General features: G+C 40.1%; 1 protein-coding gene across 8 annotated transcripts in view; it reads right to left on the bottom strand.

Annotated features, from left to right (window-relative positions):
* The window catches only part of DYNC2I1 (dynein 2 intermediate chain 1), a 52741-nt gene that overhangs the window by 22384 nt on the left and 5215 nt on the right, over positions 1–25142 (bottom strand). The window contains exons 2-12 of one of the 8 annotated variants that reach the window (XM_073334527.1): positions 16943–16996; positions 15602–15749; positions 14468–14535; positions 13396–13728; positions 11019–11083; positions 9068–9128; positions 5328–5393; positions 4160–4204; positions 3903–3980; positions 2526–2730; positions 541–643 (exon numbers count right to left, since the gene is read on the bottom strand). In XM_073334527.1, the coding sequence (XP_073190628.1) occupies positions 541–643; positions 2526–2730; positions 3903–3980; positions 4160–4204; positions 5328–5393; positions 9068–9128; positions 11019–11083; positions 13396–13728; positions 14468–14535; positions 15602–15749; positions 16943–16996 (1226 nt within the window). Of the gene's footprint in view, positions 1–540; positions 644–2525; positions 2731–3902; positions 3981–4159; positions 4205–5327; positions 5394–9067; positions 9129–11018; positions 11084–12008; positions 12157–13395; positions 13729–14467; positions 14536–15301; positions 15750–16942; positions 16997–25142 lie in introns of those variants that run through there. The other 7 variants (XM_073334523.1, XM_073334524.1, XM_073334525.1 and 4 more) reach the window with 7 other exon arrangements.

Genomic DNA, 25142 nt, shown 5'->3' on the forward strand with positions numbered 1-25142 from the left:
AATCCAGAATACTTAATGTCGTTGTTTTAGTTAAATAAAACAATTTAAATGTCTCTCTGGTGATGTTCTCCTCCTAATACAGCATGGCAAGAAAATCCTCCAAATATTAATGATTAACCTGTTGAATTGGAGATAGTTCACCTCCCAATGACTTCATAAATATCTGCTTCAATTACCTTTGGTAAATGAAATAACCAATCATTCATTTTCTGATATAGCTGTAAAACTAATCTGAAAAGTTTTCAAAATAAAGAATTGTTTACAAATGTATAGTGTATACCTACTAAAAATGAAACCTACATCTATCTCTGAGTTGTGAAGAATATGTTTATAACAACCAACAAGAATGCACTTTTATGTAGAAAGCCATAATTAAATCGAGTCTTCCGGACTAGTGATTTAAATCATGATTTAAATCAAATCAACCCTGTTGCATATAAAATATTACTAAGAGTATTTCAAACATTATGAAAAGAATTTACATTTTAGATGGTGAGCTGCCTAAACAGCTACATGCAGTGAATTTTTAATGCTGCTTACTTCTGTTTACTGGCCATATTTCGGTTACTTTGCCGCTGGTTTGCTGTTTCAAAATCCATGAACATTCCACAAAGAGATCCTCTGGCAGGAGAATCTTGCCTTTCTGTATGATATTACAAAATTTTGTGAGTGAAACTAATAAAACATTAAAATGTCAGATAACTGGAGTTATAGCAATCAACAAAATGTGTTATGATGTGCAGATGCTAAAGATTAATTATGCAGGTAAGGATATATTTGCAGGAAAAGGAGTGGTGCACTGGGTATCAAAACTTTATCAAATATAAAGCAACTAATCTTTTTTCCTTTACTGCTGGTCCTTTACTATTCAGATTTTCATTTCTCTTAAAACTGTCCCTTCTTTTCACCATGAAGAATTCCCCAATGTACATTAAGAGTTCAAGGATCAGCGACAATACTCTGCCTTTAAGATGGCCCTGTTCAAATAGTGATTATTAGGTCAGATTCACCCAAGCTGGCAGAAGGTGGTATAAACCACTTCCCAATAGGAGGTTGGCCTCTACAGCTGAGGCGGAATCACTGGTTGAGAGGAGACATTGTAGCCCTTTGGGGACATAAGGCACAAGCTGAAACCTGCTGCTCTAAAGCCAGTCTAGTCAATGAACCAACTAAAGAGCTAGAATCCATGAACTCTTAAATTTTAGTTCCAGCTCTGCCAATGACTCACTATGTGGGCTTTGAAAAGTCAATTGACTTCCGTGTCTGAATCAATGTCAGAGTCGACAATATTTAGCTATCTTAGAAGAAGATTGCTAAGATTTGTTAGATAATGTTTGTATAGTGCTTTTAAAATGTAAGATGCTATAGGAGTGCTAAGTATCACTGCTATAGTGATCTGTAGTTTACATTAAATCAGAATGATTTGTCAAAATACACAGAATACTGTACAATTTACAATAAATCAAAATTTGTGCAGCAAGTATTATAAGGGAACTTACAAATCTGATCTATACAAGAGCATACATTAAAAGCTGACGCAGGAATGGTGAGCTTCTGCAAGAAATATAGGAAATCTGCACTGCAATATACTGACTCTTATACAGAAGGCTCTCACAAAACCTGCCCTCTTTTAAGCTGTGTCTGCACTAAAAATTAGGACCCATATTTCCACATTTATTGCCTTTTAATAATTAGATCAAATCTGCTCAGTTTACACATAAGAAGATGATTTTTCTAACTGCCAAATTACTACTTACTCAACCTGTAATCTGATTCTGTAATCAGATTTTAGTTAAAAATGCAGTTGATGTTGCATTATCTAGAGAGAAACTCAGTCACTCTTCCATAGCTGTATTTGCCCTGAAGTACCAAGAGGAGTAAAAAATAATAAAAGCGCTTCTTATAGACCCAATCCAGCATTGTGATCTGCATGGTTAGACTGTGTGAAGGTGAATCGGGGCCTTATGGCGGACATAGTCAATAAACTAAGCAGATCTGTCGAGGAAGAGGTTGTCATTTTACATAGTCACTTTTCACAGCAAAACTATACTTTAAAGATGAATTATAAACCAAAAATAAAAAATCGTGTTTGTGTTCTTTTATATTTTGGTTATTTTTTCCACCAGTAAAATATTTTTTTTTCCTCTTGTTTTTAACATAAAAAATATCAGGTCCTGACTTCTCTTCTTCTGTTGGAGGACTTGTTAAGACCTTTGAAAGACTGGGAGGGCGACATCATAGGAAGCTGAAACATGATCTGCAGCTCTCCCAGCCCTCCAAATGAGGGAACAGGGTTATTAAGTCTCGGCCTTTATACTTCACATTTGAATTCATTAGTAATATCTCTGAAGTTTTGGTTAGCTATTTTAAAGTTATGCTGCTTAGCCACAAAGCTAAGTGATTTACTCAGAATACTAGTTTTTTGCCTTTAATGGAGATCTTTAGAGCAAGCAGAAGTATCTTGTTTGCACAAAAGCTGCAATGCATTTAAAAACAACACTTAGAAGATGAGCTCAATCACATACCTATGTTTGGTTCCTTTTCATGTTCTTTTTGAATTTGCTTTGGTAGTAAGGTACCAATCCTCTCATTTTCTGCATTAATTGCTCTTTGAATTTCTTCTATTTCTGATTTTTTGGAAACAGAGATCTCTCTTAGTCTTTCTTCTGAGTCTCTAGCCTCACTATCATTGTCTTCATCATCATCGTCATCAAAATCATCTACATAATCCTTTAAAAATAACACTACTTTTAATAAATGTTAAACAGAAATGAAATCAAAAAATTTAAATCATACTACTGGTGCCTGTGTCAAAATACTTTTTGTCTTTTTTTAAAGATGCATTTAAAAAAAAAATCCTACAGCTCAATACAATGAAGAGCAAAAAGAGTTCAAGAGCAATGATGCATGAAAATGGCCATAAATCCTCTGATCAGGAGTAATTTTAAAAAATAATTCTTTGATTTAAATAAATTACGTTCTCTTAAATGCTGTGATAAGCTTATCTGGATTAGCCATACCCAGTGTCTTGGAACAGAAAAACAGTACCTTTTTTTTTTTAAATCTTTTAAAGTGCGTATCATAACAATGTATGTGCTGGTGTGTGGTGCTGTAACTGTTTTATGGACATTTGTTTAAGCTGAGATGCATAACTCTTTGTGGCTTTGCACCTATGAGTAGTCATCCCCAACTCGTGCCAATAAAACCTTTATACCAGCACACACCATTATGTAGTCTATAACAATATGGCATAAAATGGTCATATTAATGATGGAATAAATATATCTATTTCTGCAACCAATGAATAAAATGTACTTATTTTGCATCTTTCACCTCATCTTCTCTTTTCCCACTAATCTATATATGCTAGGACTGTGATAATCCAAACTTTTTAAACACTTCCTAACAGCCATCATTTAAAAAAAATAATCTAGATTCCCAAACCTGCAAAGACTTAGGCCCATATTTAACTTCAAGCACAAGAGTTGTCCCACTGAAATCAAAGGAGATATACCATATATACACACAACTTGAAATTATGGTTTTGACAGAAATCAATGGGGCCAAGATTTCACACACAGACCCTAGATGACCACAGTCCACAATTTGGTTGGACATAGCTAGTAATAAAGGTCCTTGAGGTACACTTTTTTACTTTACACAACTTTCTTGGCTAAATTCTGGTAAATAGAGCTGGTAACCTTATTTTATTCTTCAAACCAAACTGCAAGTCCAATAAAAAAAATTAATATAATTTTTGTAAATTGCTACACTGAACACATTTTGGTGACCTACTGACATGTCAGACATACATGTCGAATTTAAGTTTTTCTTATAATCAGCAGTCCGTAACAAGTGAGTAGGCCAAAATTCAAGACTTTTACTCAAAAAGGTTTGAATACCTGAAATCTAGTAAGACAGAATGATGATCCTTTGAAGACTCTGAATGGAAAGTCAAAGTTGCCCCTCCTGTTTTCTCCCTACCCCCAGACACAGAAATTTGACTTGATTAAGATAAAAGCCTGGCAAGAAGTCTGAAAGGGCCACAATGTTACCAAAAAAGTAAAAGCATAAAACACAAACCATGTTATATTTGTTATTACAGCAAACAACAAGATACACTTATGAATGATTACAAAAGGAATAAACTTATACATACTTCAAAATCATCTTCATAATTTGTCAAATAGTTATCACTGGTTTCCTAGAAGGGGAAATATAACAGTATAATAAATTAAGCCATTATATAAAACTTTACAATACACTGATCTTTTATTTGCCAGAACATAAATAGTGAATGGCTTAATTGTTATGTTCTCTAATGAAATTGAAAAATATATTTATAAAACTAATTACTACGAAGTCAGATCATAAATGGAATTACAGAAATATGTAGTAACAGGCGGTGATGATTGATTTACAATAACAACAACACAAACAAACCACAACTGAATCACATTCTATGAATAACAGCTTCTTTTCTTATGATTGTTTGGGGGGAGATTAAATGTGCTGGTTTCAACAAAGCCCCACACAAAGTTACTGTAGCTTTTATATTGGTATAACAACAGAATAAAACTGCCTTATTTCTCAGAGAACTAGACCGGAACATTCCTTATACACTATGTTAATTATAATGGGGTTCAAAGCTGATTAGTAATAAAGTAATCCAATTGTAAATTTGAACTAGGAAAAAGAGAGCCACAGATTAGTGGGCAAACAACAAATCTTCATTTGATAATAACTTAATCTAACAACATTACAATATCAGCTAAAAGCAATACTGAATTTACTGAGAGAATAGTTTATTCTTACTAAAATGACTGACAAGAAGTAGCTGTGCCTGCTGTCCTTAACCCATTGCCCTCCAAAAGCCACCATTTCTCTAAATACCCGTGTCTGCTTTTAAAAAAAGCAATGAGCGACCAATTTATTAATTTTTTATAGCTATGCTCCCCCCCTTGCTATTCTGTTTTATTTATTCATAACTTTTACTATCAGAATGAAAGGGATTTTAAAAGATTTCAAAACAATAAAATTGTGCATTTGTGAAAAAATGTACAACACCAGCACTTTTGATAATTCACATCAGTGGCCTACAAGTTAGTGGGTAGGATCAGGTATTTTTAGTGCAACAAAAACCTAGGTCTCTCTATAGCTGTGCCAGTTTTTGAAAATCTCATACTAATTAAACTGCATAAAAATACTATGCAGAATTGTATTGAAAAAAACAACAAAAAATGGAATTTAACTCACAAGGAAGGCTATTTGATATTTCCATGCTCTCAAGAAATCAAGAGAAAATAAAAAATATCAATTGTGCTTACAAGTTCTTCCTCACTTTTTTGCCTCTGCATAGGTTTCCATGCTGACACATGTTCACCTTGGTGTTGCTAATGAATCAAAATATAAAAACAATAAGAGAAAAGAAATGAAATGTGGCCCTGAACTAAGTAACTGAAAGAACCGATTGTAAATATATTAGTATTAATAATTCTTAACACTAAGCATTATATCATGCTTGCAATCTTCAATGTATTTTATAGACATGAAAGGCTGGCTGAGTCAAACCTAATACAGCCATCCAGAGTAATAAGCGGTAGTAAGATTCCAACCCCGCCCCCTTTACAGCTTTGTTAAAGATGTCTGGATTTTGGGTCCGATACATCTGTGCAGTAGGGGGCTGCACACCAGCTGCTTCTCCAGAGAGCAAACAGGTGTGGGAACACACTCACACTGCCCAAAGGTAGTGGCTCGGAAAATGAAGGAAAGAAAGCTACACTCATTTAAGAGCTGCTAATAATTACCTTACACACACACACACACACACACAGAGTAACAGCTAGTCTACACTAGAAGTGCTACAGTGGCACAGCTGCCCTGATGCAGCTGAGCCGCAGTAGCGTGTCTGGTGAAGACTCTCTATGCCAACAGGAGAGAGCTCTGCCGTTCTCATAAAAAATCCACCTCTGCAAGAGGTGGTAGCTATGTCAGCAAGAGAAACTTTCCTGCCAACATAGTGCTGTCTATACTGGTGCTTAGGTCGGTATAATTTACGTCACTCAGGGGTGTGGATTATTCATACCCCAGAGTGACTTACATTATACTGAAGTAAGCTCTAGACCAAGCCTAAGAAGAATTTGGGGGGAATCATGATGCTAAGTCAAAATTCCTCCCAAGACTGTTCCTAGGGCAGTGTATATTATGCACCTCTCCTCCCACAAAGCTGTGTCTAAGGGTACAACCTAGCTTGGAGTAACTAAAAATAAAAATGTTTATGAAAACAAAGCTTGAAAGAAAATGACAAAAGGTATGTGATCACAAATTTTAAAACTGTAATAATGCACTCACACAAGGGGGCAGTGTTAAGCTTAACACTACAGCCTTAATCTTTCACTGCTGAGTACTTACTGTAAAGTTAAGACTGCACAGTAACACAATTTTTGTGTATGTAATGTCTTGCTTTTCCATGAGGCAAAGGAAAAGACCAGAAAAATAAATTACTTACCCTACAGTATATGTGGTTCTTCTAAATGTTGCAGTCGGCATGGATTCCACTTTAGGGGCACGTGTGCCTACTGTATGTGAGATTGGAGTCTTGTGAATAGCAGTGCCTGTTGGGGCCATGCTCATGCCCTGTGCCTTGTCATGCTTTCATATGGTGGGATAAAGGGCGGGTGGCCACAACCTTCCCTCAGTTCCCTCACAATTCGAAGCCCAAGTTTCTGAGGACTCAGAATTCCAGCCAGAGGTACAGACCAGTGGGTCAGGTACTTGCCAGGCTCCACCTCACTGCCACAGATGGCAAGAGGGAACTGTGGGAGGGCTGCGTTCACTCCACCCTCTATGCCTTTGCATAGGAGCATGAGGAGACACAGGGCACATCCAGAGCCCTGACTGACACTGCTATTCAAAAGACTCTGATCTGGTATACATGAAGCACATATGCACCTAGAGTGAGTTCTACACTGATACATACTCAAAAAAGTTCCTATTCCTGCCTGGCCTCTTGGGCTTTATTACCAACTGGTATAGTTTAATGCAACCATGAGGCCACACTAAGTTACATCTGGAACCAAGTCAGGCATCATGGAGCCAGTATTGGAGGAGACCAGAGATCCTGCACCAAGCACAGTTTGATCAGATCCAAGCTTCAAGGCCACAGTACCTACAGCAACATTGGCTTGTCCACACTGTACATATGTTCTATTTCTATTGTTTGTCAAGTGTATCTCACAAAATACTACATAAGTGCCAGGTGAGAACATTTACACTCCTGAAGGAACCTTTAGCTTTATACTTTCCTCAATGTTTTATGACCTGACTTTTAAAAAAATAAACAGTGTAATCTTAATGTTGCATTAAAAAAAGGTTTGCATTCAATATTCTATTAAAATCCACTTACTAAAATTATGTAGATTACTTACAAATGGCTCTGGTTCATAAATGTTTCTTTTTTAATCAGTTTACAATACATCCTTGACCATCATTCTTTACTTCTGGCCTGAACCAGATACACTTTGATCAATGGAAGTCTATCCATTGACTTCAGTAGGTGTTGGAACAGGATCTACTTGCCAAAAAGTAGGGACCATAATTCTACATATGTAGATGCCAGCACAGTATTCCAAAACAGAATTTTAGATTTATTGGATGCTTCCGAGATATAATCTCAACATTGCAGAATTCTATCCTCTGTAATCTTGCTGTTTGAAATATGCTAAAAATGTCTCAATAGTTAAAAGTTCTGTCTTGGTGAGTTACTGGTACACAAACTTGAACAAAATAAGTAAATAACTGTTATGGTATCCGTTCTGGAAAATTCCTCTAATTTATTTTGATCCACATGAGCCCTGATCCTATTCTTTGCATACTTTCATTTTTTTTTATCATCCCTGTGGCAACTATTTTACTGGATAGTTATGAATTACATTGAGGGTCTCATGACAGATAGAATAAGATGTTAATTTCTTTCTATTTAGCTAAAATCACATTTTCTCTGCTTATAACAACCGCTTAGAGGAAGAGTGGAATTTTTATATTGTATATAAGTAAATGGGTTTTTCTTGTAATGTATGGTTAGAAACTTCTCCCACCTTTGGGGGGATTTTTTCCCCAAATGTGTAAGATTTTGAAAAAATTTTGAGTAAAGGTGGGATTCACAAAGACACTTAGGAACCTACACCCCAGAGTTAAGCAGCTAGGCCTGGGGAATAGGTACTTAAGTCCCCATTTTAGGCTCCACTGCAATCCATAAAGTGCCTACCAAACTCTGCAGGTGCCTAAATTTTGAGGGTAAAAGTTCCCTTGACACCGAAATTTCTGCCTCTGGGCATATCATTAGGTGGCAGGGGGTGGGAGGGGAAGAATTACTCTGTAGCCTGATGGTTAGGACACCCATCTGAGCTGTGACAGACCAAGGGTCCAGCCCCCTGCTCCACTTATTCTTTAATTATTTATCCACAGTGGAGTAGCTTCAACAGGAGAAATTGAGGGTGCACCATATCAGACTACCCAACAGCTCAATGGTTAGCGCACTCTCCTAAAAGGTGGGAGATCCCTGTTCAAATCCTTTCTCCCCCTCAGGAAGAGGGGGGAATTGAGCCTGGGTCCTCCCAGGTCCCAGGTGAGTGCTCTAACCTCTGACCTAAATGTTATAAGATAAATTTCACCTTCTCCTCCTCCAGCTGTTTTGTGTTCAGTTAGGAACCTGTCTGACATTCTTACAAGAAACACCTTAGGTGCCTAAGCCAACAAACTCCAGGAAACAAATTCCTGGTTGTGTATCACTAGCAGAAATAAGCACCTCCCTGCGGCCTGCACTTAGGCACCTATCTCTGTAAGAGGGGCACACTGATAAAGAATAAATCAATTTTCCTATACTTCATCCTGAAACATCAAAGTTATTTAAGAAATCTTTAATATATATACAAATTACCATATCTACTTTAATCATGTCATTGTGTTGTGATAATTTTTAGTTGCATTACATATAGTAACTACTATACTATATCACTAATTCTAACAAAATCCCTGTATTCTAATACTCCAAAACAAATAGTTTTACCCTTTGGCTCGTGTCCTCTTTTTTTTCCCTTTCAATGCTCTTTCCTTTATCTGTTGCACTCCTAGAAATAAACGGAATATCACTATGAATCTGCATTAAGTCAGAGGAAAATATTGTGTTGGGGGAAAACAGTTATTTTATATTAAAAAGTACTGAAGCCTTACAATAAACTTCAATACTTCAGCAAACAAAACCTAACAGCCATTGTATTCTGAGTTTCTTTCTGCAGGCCTCCATGATGATGTGAGCCAAGAGCCAAGTGATTAATCAGCAAACAATTGCACACACACTGCCCAGATATACTGCCTGACATGTCCTATTGCTATCCTTGAGTGGTAATTATAGACAAAGTTAAGAAGAAAGAGTTAGTCCTGTACATTTACCGAGTATTACTGACATCATTGTCAGTAAATCAAAAATGGGCCAAGCCTGGCAATGTTCTTTTATGCTGGAGGTAAGAGATTTACATTCAAACTTGGTCCTTCATTTTGGGGATAGAAGTGAGGAGGCACCACAGTCAGCCCCTGAAGAAGGAAAGAAAAGCAATAATTTGTGCTGCTCTTTAACTGTCCCTCCAATTATTCTGGATGCACAGTTTATGGATTTCAAATGAAGAAAGTCCACTCCCCTTCAGCCAAAGTAACAGGACAGTTCTTGAGACATATTATGGAACAGACTTACGGGTATGAAGAAAGAGAGGAGATAAAATATAAGTGGGATGGATTCCCACATTCCTGGGGAAAAAAATCCCTTTAGTTACATAGGCTTGAGAATTTAAAGTCAGAAAGAAAAATTACTTGCCTATAATTCTACTTCTCTGAAAATAACATTCTAACAAGTTTCTTCATTCCTGGATCATAACTCTATAGTGTTGAACGCCCTCAATTCTTAAAGTAATTTTGTCTATGAGAATAGGGGTGGCAGAGTAGAGAGCAAGCCAGGCTGTTTGCTGGCCATCTTGTGCCACCCCGATAGATATAAATACTGCTCTGGCAATGTTACAGTCATTAACTTTGATGTACAGGTGGCAAAACTCCCAGGATGATAAACTGGCCAAGATCAAGAGAAACTGACTAGAATGTTTAGGCACCACATTTATACCTTGCAGGGATGTCAGGTGAAGGCTCATGCACTACCTCACTACCCTCAGAAGTCAGGAAATCCTACCAGTCTTTCACTAAAGAGGTAAGCTAAAACTCAGCAATGAGAATTCTGCCTGCCAGTATGTCTAGAGTTATATTCCAGAAGGCTGTATAGAGATTTGACATGGCTGATTCACTAAAGAATACAAGAACTATATTCTATCTTTAGTATGTAAGTGTAAACTCCATGATCACTGAAGGAAATAATTTATGCATATCACCCAGATCTTTTATCCCTCCTTGTCAAGAACCTTTTCCTTGGAAATCTGTATGTGTAGCCCTGAAATTGCTATCTAATTAATCATTTAAATGCCATGCCAGACTTGCAGCTAAGAAGGACATCTACAATTCAAAGAAAAAATAAAAGGTGCGCTTCACAGTTTACCGAGTATCCATATGACTATGTGATAAACTGTCAGATGACAGACAAACAGATGTCTGGCTCTGAAGGTTCCTGGACTGTCTCACAATTTAAGTACAAGGAACAAATTAACCTATATTTTGCATCTCACCGCTCTGAACCAAAAATCAAAAGAATTCAACAGGAAGGAAAGCCTGAATATGCTTTTTAACAAATCATCTTTTTTAGGGCAGAATATGTAGGTTTTGTAATAATTTTAATGTACAAACTGCCTCCCAAAAGATTGTGATGCACACTGTAAATTATCTGTAGTAAAAACATATTTATTATTGAGTGACAACAATGCGCTTAACAATATTTGGGTAGTGAACTGTACCTTTCCTTTGTGACTTTCATACAAACAACATATATCGTACAGTATATAATAACGTTAAATATATGAGTGTACCTTTCATGATGATGGCTGGTTTCTTCTTCTCTTAAGCTCTTTCCTTGTTTTTTGTGTTCAGTCTTCTGTAAAAAATTGAAAGACTAGCATAATTCATAGTGACAGGTTTCAGAGTAGCAGCCGTGTTAGTCTGTATCGGCAAAAAGAACATGAGTACTTGTGGCACCTTAGAGACTAACAAATTTATTAGAGCATAAGCTTTTGTGGGCTACAGCCCACTTCATCGGATGCATAGAATGGAACATATAGTAAGAAGATATATATATATATACACACATACAGAGAAGTTGGAAGTTGCCATACAAACTGTGAGAGGCTAATTAGTTAAGATGAGCTATTATCATCAGGAGAAAAAAAACTTTTGTACTGATAATCAAGATGGCCCATTTTGACAGTTGACAAGAAGGTGTGAGGATACTTAACTTAGGGAAATAGATTCAATATGTGTAATGACCCAGCCACTCCCAGTCTCTATTCAAACTCAAGTTAATGAGTTTGCATATTAATTCATAGTATTCACATTGTCAGAAATCTTCTGAGAAATAATGTATATGACCTTGTAATAAAGTATTAGCAGCAATATAAGAGGTTGCTGAGAAACAGTTATATTCCATTAACAAATCATGGGTCATCATGTGCTATCCATTTCTGTGCTCCATTACTTGTAGGAAGCTCTGCATGAGGCCTCTCAAAGAGAAAGTAATTATGTTAAGCTAAGAAAATAGATAGCTGAAACATCAATTAAAGAAATGCCAAACATGTACAGAGAACTTCTCTTGAAAATGCTGAACATTTGCAAGTGATCCTTAAGGGCAACATCCTGCACTATGCTGTGTTTGTGCACAAAGGGAGGAGAGGGGATTGTGAACAACTTTCATTTGTGCAACCAGCAGGACTGAATTACCTCATAATGCTCAAGAACCTGAGGGGAATCTGGCTGACTTACTCGGGCTATGGGTTAGCACCTATGTTGCTTTCATCAGTACATACTTGATGGAAGCTTACAGTCCTCTTGTTCAGAGCAGCAGCAAAGTACACACTGCATGTGCCTCTGGCTCTTCTTGAGGAATCCTGTCCTAACCACTTTAGGATCCCTGGAGCAGAGGCTCTGCCACTCTCTCTGCTTCCCATGCTGCACCTGCCAGGGTGGAATTTATCACTTAATTTCTGTACACAAAGGGCTTGTCTACACTTGCAAATTTACCGAAATAGCTCAAGAGTGTCCACATAAGAGTGTATATATTCTGGAATAGGTATTTCAGCAAATCTCCAAGTCTAGACAAACCCTGAAAAATTTGCTGATAGTCAGTCATCTGACTTATGTCACTAATAAAGACACGGAATTACACGGGGAGCTGGTAGCAATTCCTATATTAAGGTTGCTTACATTCTCCTTTACCAAGGAGTTTTCCAACTTATTTTGAGAAGCTTTCACACCTTCTGTTTGCAGCAGGCCTTTGATATTCGGCAGGAGGAATCCCCTTGTACTACAGAAGTGATTTTTTGACCCATGACATTCCAATCAGATTAAAAATTGCCATTTTCTTTCACTCATGCAGAAAAATGTTGGCAGCATGCCAAAAATCACAGAACACTCCAACATTAGGCTTGCATTTCTGTCAAAACAGCAGCAGCATCACATACTACACTGGAAACACCAGGGAGATGTTAGAGCAGTAGTAGTGAAGGGCTGAGGTTGGGGAACTGGGCTGTACTCTCCCCATAACCCTTGGAATCCAGCACTTGGCACCAGTAGCCCAGTTACCCCATTCCCAATTCCAGAGGCACCATTTGGGACAGAAGCTCCCCCAAATCCTGAGCAGACACAGAAAGAAAGAGGGCCTGGGCTCCCCCAACCACTGCCCATGGCACCACAAGACAATCACAGCTCTGGAGGCAACAAAAGTCTCATAACATGTTAATAATAGGTGGGATTTACAAAGAAGCCTAAGGGAGTTTATGTGCCCAAAAACCAGTGAAATTAAATGGGAGTTGGGTACCTAACTCCCTTGGGCTCTTTTGGAAATCCCAGCCAATTTGTTTTTCTGGGCATCTAACAATCTCCTCTTCAGCATTTTAACAAGAAATTCAGGGTCCCAATGAAGAAACTGCCAGACTGCATTTATGAAGAAGACAATCAGAATGCATTTGTGTGTATGTACATTTCAGGAAATATCAAAATTTATTGTCCCCTCAGGAAAAGCTTCATTCAATATTTGCCTTCCAAGTCCATATCTCTGGATGTTCACTTCACCAGAAATCAGTATTTGTTTATTATGTTTTAACAAAGCATTTTCAAGACAGACTGGGTGTTAGATGAAATAAGAAGGTATCCGAAAAATGTTAACTACAACTTTTAAGTTTTACAAAATCTAACCTTAAGGTCTCTTTTCTTTCTTTCATTTTCTTCCCTCTGTCTTTTTTCATTATTCTCGCTCAGTTGTCTTTCTCCGTCTTCAATGGAAGATCCTTCTTTAGGTCTCCTTAACACATATTTTTCTTCCCCATCCTTTACAAACAATTCATGGCTTCTTTCTTTTGAAGGTCTCTCTTTTCCTCCCCTAACTGAATGTTCATGTTCTCTTTTATCCCTATGACTCCTCCCTCTGTCTTTATTCAGTTCTTGATCTCTGTGTGACTTGTGTCTATGTCCACCTTCTTCATCTTTTTTTGTTAAAAACTCGCCAAGACTATTTTTGCTCTCACTTTTCTGGAACAAGGAAAAATAATACAAAAAAAGTTAGAGACTTCTCCAAAGATTTTTAATTAAAATGTTAGAAGTAACAGAATTCTATGATTCTAGAAATCAGGAATGGATACTCATATTAGGTCATCTAGTCCATCTCCTTGCCAGTATAGGATTTCTCCATACAATATATTGTCACGTGTTGTGTCTACTGAAGTTTCTAATGGGGCAGTGGGGCTTCCAATACTTCCTCTGGGGGACTATACACCTCATTGTAATGGTATACTCCCCTTTAGAGTATGAACTCTTCAAGCAGAGATGTAGCTCTTTGTTTTTTAACACATAATCTGTGGTAAAGCACCATCTACACTTACAATGCCAAATAAATAAATTAGTAATAAGTACATTAATAAATAATAGGTTAAACATTTTGCAATACATTTGTTTGATGATGCTGTACAAAAATAAATGATAGCTACATGTTTAAACAAGAACAACATATCTCCTTAAAGATTATTAATGGAAATGTTAAAAACAAACAACATTTAAATGTTTTCATGTTGAAAGTTAGATGACATTTCCCTTTTAATAAGATTAAATTACAATTAAAGAACTATGTTCAAATACTGTTTGGTTTTTTGTAACAATTTACATGCAAGCTTGCTATAAATACACTTCTTGGGATTACTCAGGCATTGGAGTTTTATCAAATTTATTCATTACATTTCACCTTATCTTATGCTATTATGAAACATTTCCTTACTTTTCCTTCCTTTACTTTTCTTTCTGTATGTCTTCTCTCTTTCACTTCATCCCTTATGTTTGCTTGCTCTAAAAAAATTATATATATAAAATTACTGAAGACATTTTTTTTTATTACACTAAAAACCCTCAGTGTAGTACATGACACATTACACCGATAGTATGTGGCACGTACTCCACATTTCAGTGACAGGGACCCTGAATCCAGCAATGTTAATGCAAATAGACAGAGTAGCCACCCTTCTCTCAATGGAATATATACACACATTGTATAAAATTCAAACCTACCACCTTCTTTGGGGGGGAGGAGTGGGAGAGATTTATTGGTAACAAATAATAAAACAGTATAAACTTGAGCCTAAATTTCCCCCCCAAGATTGGCTGTATCTGGGGTTTTGCCTAAAGAGAAGCCCTTGAGAGAGACTCCATTCCCTCTTGCATGATGGTAGGAACTACGATACCGCCTGCTATCGCTCATCTATAATTACATTACAATTTCATGCAGAGTTCAGGCATCTGATAGCAGAATTACCCAAAGGAGAAGCTCTGTATTCATACAGGGACTTATAAGTCACCCACTATGTTAGAATTAATTAATCACCAAAAACTACTATACTCAGTAACTCACTGGGAAGGAAAAGAGGCAGCTGAGAACCTGGGAGCTTGAAAATGAAACTGGGTTATTGAGTACGATTTTCAAATGCACACATGGCAGCTAGGCACCCAGTGCCCACTGACATTACGCTCCCTGCAAGGACAGGAGTTTGGTTTCAGTCCATTTCTACCTATAAAGTGAAATACTTCAAAATATGCACAGCAAAGCAAACCAGCCTACCCAATTGATCCTTGCTTTCTCTTCTTCTGCGTTGTTCTTTATCACTTCCTCCATATGCTTTCAGGTTATTCTGTATAAGCATTTGCTTCAGCTCATCCCTCCTATATTTTCTGTCTCTTTCTTTATCACTCTCCTTCTCTTTATCTTTTCTTTTAATGTGTTTTTCCTTCTCTGCATCTTTTCCTTGGTCCTTGTCCTTAAATTTCTCTCTCTCTTGTTCTCTGTGATGATCTTTTCCCCTTTCTCTTTCTTTTAGCTTATCCCTGTCTCTTTCACTAGATTTAAATCTCTCTCGTTCACCTGTCCTTTCTTTTGCCTTTCCTCTGTCCTTGTCTTGATCCTTGTGTATGTATCCTTTGTAATCAACCATGTCATGAGTCTCTATAGCTCTTTGCAGTTTCTTTTCCTTCTGTTTCTTATCTTCAGATTGACTATCTGACTGTGATACCTAAAAAGAGTAAAAATAAACTGATGCACAATTAAAATTCACTAATTTATTTTCATATAGTATTTTATCCCAAAAATCCATAAGTGATTTATGGAACCCAGTTTCCAGAAATTTGTGAAAATGCCCACGTGTATACATGCCTGGATTGTGCATACAGTTACTACAATTAAGCTTGCAATTGTCATAATAAATTGATATACAAAGGGCAACTCAGATGCATGACTCATCATTTCCATATACTTTAACAGAACTGCTTGCACAACTTGGTGTTCATGTGTACAAATTACACATGTAAATATGCATACTTTTTTGTGCTAGTCTGAAAATTTAGCCCTATATCTTTACGTTGTGATCATGCCTTCTTCGTTTAGAAAATGTATCACACACCACCACTAATAAATAATAATATTATTAAATAATAAATTATAACAACATATATGTGGGCATCATGCAGCCACCTCTATGGCAGAAGATTGGCAGTTAGTTGACAACAGGCATAGAACATACCGTATAACGAGAGCTGGGAAAGAAACAATTTGGCCAAGAACTTAGGGAAAACCTAAAGTCCTATTTTTAAAAAGTCACGAGGGATGAAATCCTGGTCCCACTGATGCCCATAGCAAAACTCCCATTGATTTCAGTGGGGTCAGGATTTCAGCCTAGACCTTTCATATTTACGCAGAGCAGACAAGAACTTCTTTTTAAGTTGCATTCATACAGTAAACTGAATAAAACTTAATATATCTACCTAATAGGGATAAAGGGCTCAGTCACTCCTGCTAACATCAAAACCTTTCAAGTCTAGTACACAGACCACTAAGCCATCCCCACTGCAGGGCTATCATTCACTTCCATTGGTGTAACAGAACTAATCAGTTTTAACACTCTGCACATTCATGAAAAATGAAGATTCAGGCTCTGAACAAAAAAGCAGTTATTATCAATGATCTGGCCCATGTATTGTACATGTGACCTGCAGCGTAGTTTCTGTATAACTAAATAAAATATGCATTAACTGTTTCCTGAGTATCAGAAGATTGTTGAAATTCTCCTACAAATCCAATTAAATCTGAGCTGGGAGGACTGGAGTGTCTTTGCATCCTAAAATATAACATTAGTCACATTAATTTTACTAAAGAAAGCAGTCCAGAAAATGGCTAAATTGATTCTATAAATTTACAGAAGATGTTTACCCTAAGATGTTTCTTAAGTTCATCTGATTTCCAAGTATCTTCTTTGGTTCTTCTCTAGAAAAGGAATGACAAAGACATGCTAAAGATGGAATAATTGAGTTCAGGTGCAGAATAGCCACTTTGCATATTATCAATGGACATTTTTAAACTGAGGAATTAAGCCATTTATAAATATGTATGTACCATTAAATTTTAATTACATCACCATTAACTTGCTTAAGTGTGCCTAGGTATTTCAAAGTAGCTCAAGTCCACTATTTCCACCACCAGAAGGGAAAGTTGATTTTCCACACAACAGTGGGTCCTTTTTGTTTTATTTCTGAGCACTGGAGTACAACAAAATTAAAGATAAGTTACTGCATACTCCAATTAAACTGACTAAGAAATCTTCTTGTTAAGTGATTATGTTCCATAAGGTGCTGACAATATTATCCTATCCCTACTACTGCATAAGGTATAATGGGAATTGACGTTATATATGTCAATTGACTGTTATATGAAATACTGGCATTTGGCACTGAAGTGAAAAAGGAGTATAAAGACAATCACAGTATAAATTCAGGCTTCCACTGGTCTCCTTTCTTAGTAGGATAGCAACATTCCTTTTGTCATAGCTCTCAAAGTTATTTTCCTTAACTGGAAAGCTGCATACAAACTAAATCTCAGTCTGTGGCATCACTTACTACATAGCACTGCAGAATATAAGAAAGTTTATCTTATTTATGCTCAAATAAATTGGTTAGTTTCTAAGGTGCCACAAGTACTCCTTTTCTTTCTGAAAGTTATAGTTATTTTCTTTGAATTTTTTCTGCCTTTTTTAACTTTAGAAATGTTAGGAATTTAGAATGTTAGAATGTTAGGGTGGGAGGAGGTATTGTTTCATGATTTCTATGTGTATATAAAGTCTGCTGCAGTTTCCACGGTAAACATCTGATGAAGTGAGCTGTAGCTCACGAAAGCTCATGCTCAAATAAATTGGTTAGTCTCTAAGGTGCCACAAGTACTCCTTTTCTTTTTGCGAATACAGACTAACACGGCTGTTCCTCTGAAACCTATCTTATTAAGCATTTTCTCAACTTAAAATGGGTGCCATTTTCATTTAAATGGATATGTCAGGACAAGTCTGGTTTCAAATTTAGGTTTTGTAAAAGTTATAAACACTAAGTCCAACAGAAATGTTTCCATTTATATATTTTCATAGTCACCTGCACAGAAAAAAATATTATGTACAAACAAGCCTTGAAAGAGTTATTATTTTTAAAAGTGTTTTTCTGCTTCTTTTTTTCTTCCTTTTTTTTTACAGTAGAAATTCAGGTCTTGCCTAGCCAATATTTTTCCTAGAGTACTTTATGAACTGGTGACCTGCAGGATGATATCACATGTACCAAGGAAGTTAAACCTGGTTAACTGAGAGGGGAAGTGATTTTTAAGACTTAGGTTTTTGTTTTCTTTAGTTCTATCAACTAATTTTAACAAAAAGATGATTTTGTTATAATTCAACACACCGAGCCCTTAAACAATATGCCTAGAAAGATCCCAATCTACTTTGGATCCTCCAAGGAGGCTGCTAGGAAAAACAGGGACAACATGAATTGAAATTCCTAACATTTCTAAAGTTAAAAAAGGCAGAAAAAATTCAAAGAAAATAACTATAACTTTCAGAAAGAAAAGGAGTACTTGTGGCACCTTAGAAACTAACCAATTTATTTGAGCATAAGCTTTCATGAGCTACAGCTCACTTCATCGGATGCATACTGTGGAAACTGCAGAAGACATTATATACACAGAGACCATGAAACAATACCTCCTCCCACCCCACTCTCCAGCTGGTAATAGCTTATCTAAAGTGATCACTCTCCTTACAATGTGTACGATAATCAAGTTGGGCCATTTCCAGCACAAATCCAGGTTTTCTCACCCTCCGCCCCCACAAACTCACTCTCCTGCTGGTGAGAAAACCTGGATTTGTGCTGGAAATGGCCCAACTTGATTATCGTACACATTGTAAGGAGAGTGATCACTTTAGATAAGCTATTACCAGCAGGAGAGTGGGGTGGGAGGAGGTACTGTTTCATGGTCTCTGTGTATATAATGTCTTCTGCAGTTTCCACAGTATGCATCCGATGAAGTGAGCTGTAGCTCACAAAAGCTTATGCTCAAATAAATTGGTTAGTCTCTAAGGTGCCACAAGTACTCCTTTTCTTTTTGCGAATACAGACAAACACGGCTGTTATTCTGAAACCTATAACTTTCAGGCAAGAGAGAGATCGATCAAATGTCTACACTGGAGCGGGACAGTATAATTTCCAGCTCAAGTAAACATACCCATGTTAGCTGTGATCAAATATGTTAAAAACAGAAGTGAAGCCATGGCGGTGTAAGCAGCAGGACAGTCTAGCTGCCCGAGTACCTACCCAGGGTATCAGATGGGACTGCACTTTGCTGGCTAAGAACATAAGAACATAAGAATGGCCACACTGGGTCAGACCAAAGGTCCATCAAGCCCAGTATCCTGTCCTCTGACAGTGGTCAATGGCAGGTGCCCCAAAGGGAATGAACAGACAAATGATCCATGCCCTGTCACCCAATCCCAGGTTCTGGCAAACAGAGGCTAGGGACACCATTCCTGCCCATCCTGGCTAATAGCCATTGATGGACCTATCTTCCATGAATCTATCTAGCTCCCTTTTGAACCCCATTATAGTATTGGCCTTCACAACACCCTCTGGCAAGGAGGTCTGTCTTGCTGCTCATGCACCACAGCTATACTATTATTAGTACACTAGCTCAATTAGAGCTAGTACAGGTATGTCTATTTGAACTGGAAATTACACTTTCAGCATAGATATACCTGTGACCCTAGGAGTCCCTTAATGCCACCTGGCAGAGGGCTCACTATACTGTAACTCATATCAGGCCTGACACACTGACAGTTTTGAGTTTCCTGAGCAGAACGTAACAATGCCCAAAAAGAAACAAGACAATTTTTTTTCCCCATTTGCAGATTGCAGGGTCTGGGTGTGGGAGACTCAGCAGGGGGGTCTGGGTGCTGGGGGGGGACTGGGGTTTAGTGGGATGGGGGTCTGGGTGCAGCTGGTTGGGGCTCATTGGGGTTTTGGCCTGGGTGAAGGTGGGGCTCATCGGGGGGGATCTGGGTGGGGCAAGCTCAGCGGGGGGGTCTGGGTGTGCGGGGCCTCTGAATGCAAGGGGTGAGGCTTAGCAGGGTGGGGATCGGGTGTGGGGGGCTTGGTGTGGTTTCTGGGTTTAGGGGGGTGAGGGTCAGCGGGGGGTGACTGGGTATGGGGAGGTCCAGACGCACAGAGGTTGGGTGGATGGGGGAGCAGCTACTTGTACAGTGACCCCACCCCCAACGGCTGAGGAGCAATGGGGGCAGGAAGCGGTGGGGGGCGTGCGGAACCTCCTGCAGACAGGGGAGGTTTCTGGGGGTGGGCCTGACCCGCCCTGGCTGCTCCTTGCACGGGACGAGCAAGTCTCGTCCTCCCCTGCCCTCAGCCCAGCCAGGACTAGCAGGTGAGCCTGGCGCAGGGTAGAAGCCACTGGCTGGGGCATCCCCAGCCCCCCCCCCAGTGATTTACCTCTCTGCAGGAGTGCAAGTATGGCGGTACCCATAGAGATTTCTAGCTGGTACAGGGTACCGGAAAGACGTGGGGCCGCCGGACAGCCCCACTCCAGCAGCTCCGCTCCCTCTCCCCACCCACACGGAGCTGCGTAGCCCTGCTGGAGGACACGGCTGAGAGGGTGGGGCTGCACTCTGGTCCTTTTCCTCTGCCACAGTGGGGAAAGGAGCAGAACCTGGCTAGGGCATTCATTCTTGCACAGCGGAGCCAAGAGGCCAGTGAAGAAGCTTGGCAACATGTGACCTCCAGAAGAAGAAGGGGGAATGTCTGGGTTCCAGCAACGCGGACACAAGTAACTAACCGCTTTCATGTTCTCTCCGCAGGTACCTTTGCGGAGAGTGGACCAGATGATATGTCTGGGGGGAGAAAGCAGAAGGAGACTCCGCTGGTTGGAAGGCATGAGATGCACTGTCCTGAGATGGGGGGTTCCACGACCACCACTCCCAAGAGAAGGAGGCGGGTGGTGGTGGTCGGGGACTCTCTCCTGCGGGACTGAGTCATCTATCTGCCGCCCTGACCGGGAAAACTGAGAAGTCTGCTGCTTGCCAGGGGCTAAGATTCGCGAGGTGACGGAGAGACTGCCGAGACTCATCAAGCCCTCAGATCACTACCCCTTCCTGCTTCTCCACGTGGGCGCCAATGATACTGCCAAGAATGACCTTGAGCAGATCACTGCGGACTATGTGGCTCTGGGAAGAAGGATAAAGGAGTTTGAGGCGCAAGTGGTGTTCTCGTCCATCCTCCCCGTGGAAGAAAAAGGCCTGGGTAGGGACCGTCGACTCGTGGAAGTCAACGAATGGCTACGCAGGTGGTGTCGGAGAGAAGGCTTTGGATTCTTTGACCATGGGATGGTGTTCCATGAAGGAGGAGTGCTGGGCAGAGACGGGCTCCATCTTGCGAAGAGAGGGAAGAGCATCTTTGCGAGCAGGCTGGCTAACCTAGTGAGGAGGGCTTTAAACTAGGTTCACCGGGGGAAGGAGACCAAAGCCCTGAGGTAAGTGGGAAAGCGGGATACCGGGAGGAAGCACAGGCAGGAACGTCTGTGAGGGGAGGGCTCCTGCCTCATACTGAGAATGAGGGGCGATCAGCAGGTTATCTCAAGTGTTTATATACGAATGCACAAAGCCTTGGAAACGAGTAGGGAGAACTGGAGGTCCTGGTGATGTCAAGGAATTATGACGTGATTGGAATAACAGAGACTTGGTGGGATAACTCACATGACTGGAGTACTGTCATGGATGGTTATAAACTGTTCAGGAAGGACAGGCAGGGCAGAAAAGGTGGGGGAGTAGCACTGTATGTAAGGGAGCAGTATGACTGCTCAGAGCTCCGGTACGAAACTGCAGAAAAACCTGAGTGTCTCTGGATTAAGTTTAGAAGTTTGAGCAACAAGAGTGATGTAGTGGTGGGAGTCTGCTATAGACCACCGGACCAGGGGGATGAGGTGGATGAGGCTTTCTTCCGGCAACTCGCAGAAGCTACTAGATTGCATGCCCTGGTTCTCATGGGTGACTTTAATTTTCCTGATATCTGCTGGGAGAGCAATACAGCGGTGCATAGACAATCCAGGAAGTTTTTGGAAAGCGTAGGGGACAATTTCCTGGTGCAAGTGCTAGACGAGCCAACTGGGGGGGGAGCTTTTCTTGACCTGCTGCTCACAAACAGGGAAGAATTAGTGGGGGAAGCAAAAGTGGACGGGAATCTGGGAGGCAGTGACCATGAGTTGGTTGAGTTCAGGATCCTGACACAGGGAAGAAAGGTAAACAGCAGGATATGGACCCTGGACTTCAGGAAAGCAGACTTCGACTCCCTCAGGGAACGGATGGCTAGAATCCCCTGGGGGACTAACATGAAGGGGAAAGGAGTCCAGGAGAGCTGGCTGTATTTCAAGGAATCCCTGTTGAGGTTACAGGGACAAACCATCCCGATGAGTCGAAAGAATAGTAAATATGGCAGGCGACCAGCTTGGCTTAATGGTGAAATCCTAGGGGATCTTAAACATAAAAAAGAAGTTCACAAGAAGTGGCAGGTTGGACATATGACCAGGGAAGAGAATAAAAATATTGCTCGGGCATGTAGGAATGAAATCAGGAGGGCCAAATCGCACCTGGAGCTGCAGCTAGCAAGAGATGTCAAGAGTAACAAGAAGAGTTTCTTCAGCTATGTTGGCAACAAGAAGAAAGCCAAGGAAAGTGTGGGCCCCTTACTGAATGAGGGAGGCAACCTAGTGACAGAAGATGTGGAAAAAGCTAATGTGCTCAATGCTTTTTTTGCCTCTGTCTTCACGAACAAGGACAGCTCCCAGACTGCTGCGCTGGGCATCACAACATGGGGAGTAGATGGCCAGCCCTCTGTGGAGAAAGAGGTGGTTAGGGACTATTAGGAAAGCTGGACATGCACAAGTCCATGGGGCCGGACGAGTTGCATCTGAGAGTGCTAAAGGAATTGGCGGCTGTGATTGCAGAGCCATTGGCCATTATCTTTGAAAACTCGTGGCGAACGGGGGAAGTCCCGGATGACTGGAAAAAGGCTAATGTAGTGCCAATCTTTAAAAAAGGAAAGAAGGAGGATCCTGGGAACTACAGGCCAGTCAGCCTCACCTCAGTCCCCGGAAAAATCATGGAGCAGGTCCTCAAGGAATCAATCCTGAAGCACTTACATGAGAGGAAACTGATCAGGAACAGTCAGCATGGATTCACCAAGGGAAGGTCATGCCTGACTAATCTAATCGCCTTCTATGAAGAGGTTACTGGTTCTGTGGATGAAGGGAAAGCAGTGGATGTATTGTTTCTTGACTTTAGCAAAGCTTTTGACATCCTCTCCGACGGTATTCTTGTCAGCAAGTTAAGGAAGTATGGGCTGGATGAATGCACTATAAGGTGGGTAGAAAGTTGACTAGATTGTCGGGCTCAACGGGTAGTGATCAATGGCTCCATGTCTAGTTGGCAGCCGGTGTCAAGTGGAGTGCCCCAGGGGTCGGTCCTGGGGCCGGTTTTGTTCAATATCTTCATAAATGATCTGGAGGATGGTGTGGATTGCACTCTCAGCAAATTTGCGGATGATACTAAACTGGGAGGAGTGGTAGATACACTGGAGGGCAGGGATAGGATACAGAGGGACCTAGACAAATTGGAGGATTGGGCCAAAAGAAATTTGATGAGGTTCAATAAGGATAAGAGCAGGGTCCTGCACTTAGGATGGAAGAATCCAATGCACCGCTACAGACTAGGGACCGAATGGCTAGGCAGCAGTTCTGCGGAAAAGGACCTAGGGGTGACAGTGGATGAGAAGCTGGATATGAGTCAGATATGTTGCCAAGAAGGCCAATGGCATTTTGGGATGTATAATTAGGGGCATAGCGAGCAGATCGAGGGACGTGATCATTCCCCTCTATTCGACGTTGGTGAGACCTCATCTGGAGTACTGTGTCCAGTTTTGGGCCCCACACTACAAGAAGGATATGGATAAATTGGAGAGAGTCCAGCGAAGGGCAACAAAAATGATTAGGGGTCTGGAACACATGACTTATGAGGAGAGGCTGAGGGAACTGGGATTGTTTAGTCTGCAGAAGAGAAGAATGAGGGAGGATTTGATAGCTGCTTTCAACTACCTGAGAGGTGGTTCCAGAGAGGATGGTTCTAGACTATTCTCAGTGGTAGAAGAGGACAGGACAAAAAGTAATAGTCTCAAGTTGCAGTGGGGGAGGTTTAGGTTGGATATTGGGAAAAACTTTTTCACTAGGTGTAGCCAGACAGCCAGCCCTCCCTCTCAGACCAGCATTGCTGGGAACACAAGGGAGCCAAAACAACAGGGCACTTAACATCAATTCCAGCACAGCCTTTGAAGCTGTGAGAAGCACAGGTGTGCTGCTACAATGTGCCTCTGGGAACATATACAACGATTAGGCTCACAGCAGACAGAGAAGCTGTGACAGACATGGCTCTTAGCCCCTACTAAATAGCGTGATGCACACACCCCAACATCCTAGGTGGGAAAATATTTACCCTAATAAAAGGAATGTCCAGTAGTCGAAACTTATTGTTTCTCTCCCTTGCAAGTGTAAACTACTCTTGCGAGAGCTGGCGTCACCCAGACAGACCAGCCCCAATTTGGCATAAGAAAGGAGAAAGAGAATAAAGGAATACAGAGGTATAAGTATGGGACCTACAGCATCATGATTTTTGAGTGCTTTTCACTATCTATCTGCTGGTCAGATAAGTGACAGCCTCCCAAGGCTTCTGCAGCTAAGAGGGTCCCTAAGCCTTGTCCCTTATTCGTCTTTCCGCGGAATTGAGTGACCGATCCTGGCTTGGCACCGCTGGAATCGAGAGATGCAAGGAGGGTAAGAAGCACCCACATCTGATCTCCTATCTTTAGTGTACACATATTTTGAAATAGAGCTCTATACTTTGTTTTCTTTCTTTGGGATTGTGGCTTCAGTTTTGTAACTTGTTTGTGTGTGTAACATCTCTACATTTAAATAAGTAGGCACTAGCAATTTTGTAACCACATGATTAGAATCTAGTTTAATAAATTTTGGTAACCATTTGTGCATAAGCCTG

The sequence above is a fragment of the Lepidochelys kempii genome, chromosome 2 (genome assembly GCF_965140265.1).
Source record: "Lepidochelys kempii isolate rLepKem1 chromosome 2, rLepKem1.hap2, whole genome shotgun sequence".
Classification (NCBI taxonomy): Eukaryota; Metazoa; Chordata; order Testudines; family Cheloniidae; genus Lepidochelys; species Lepidochelys kempii.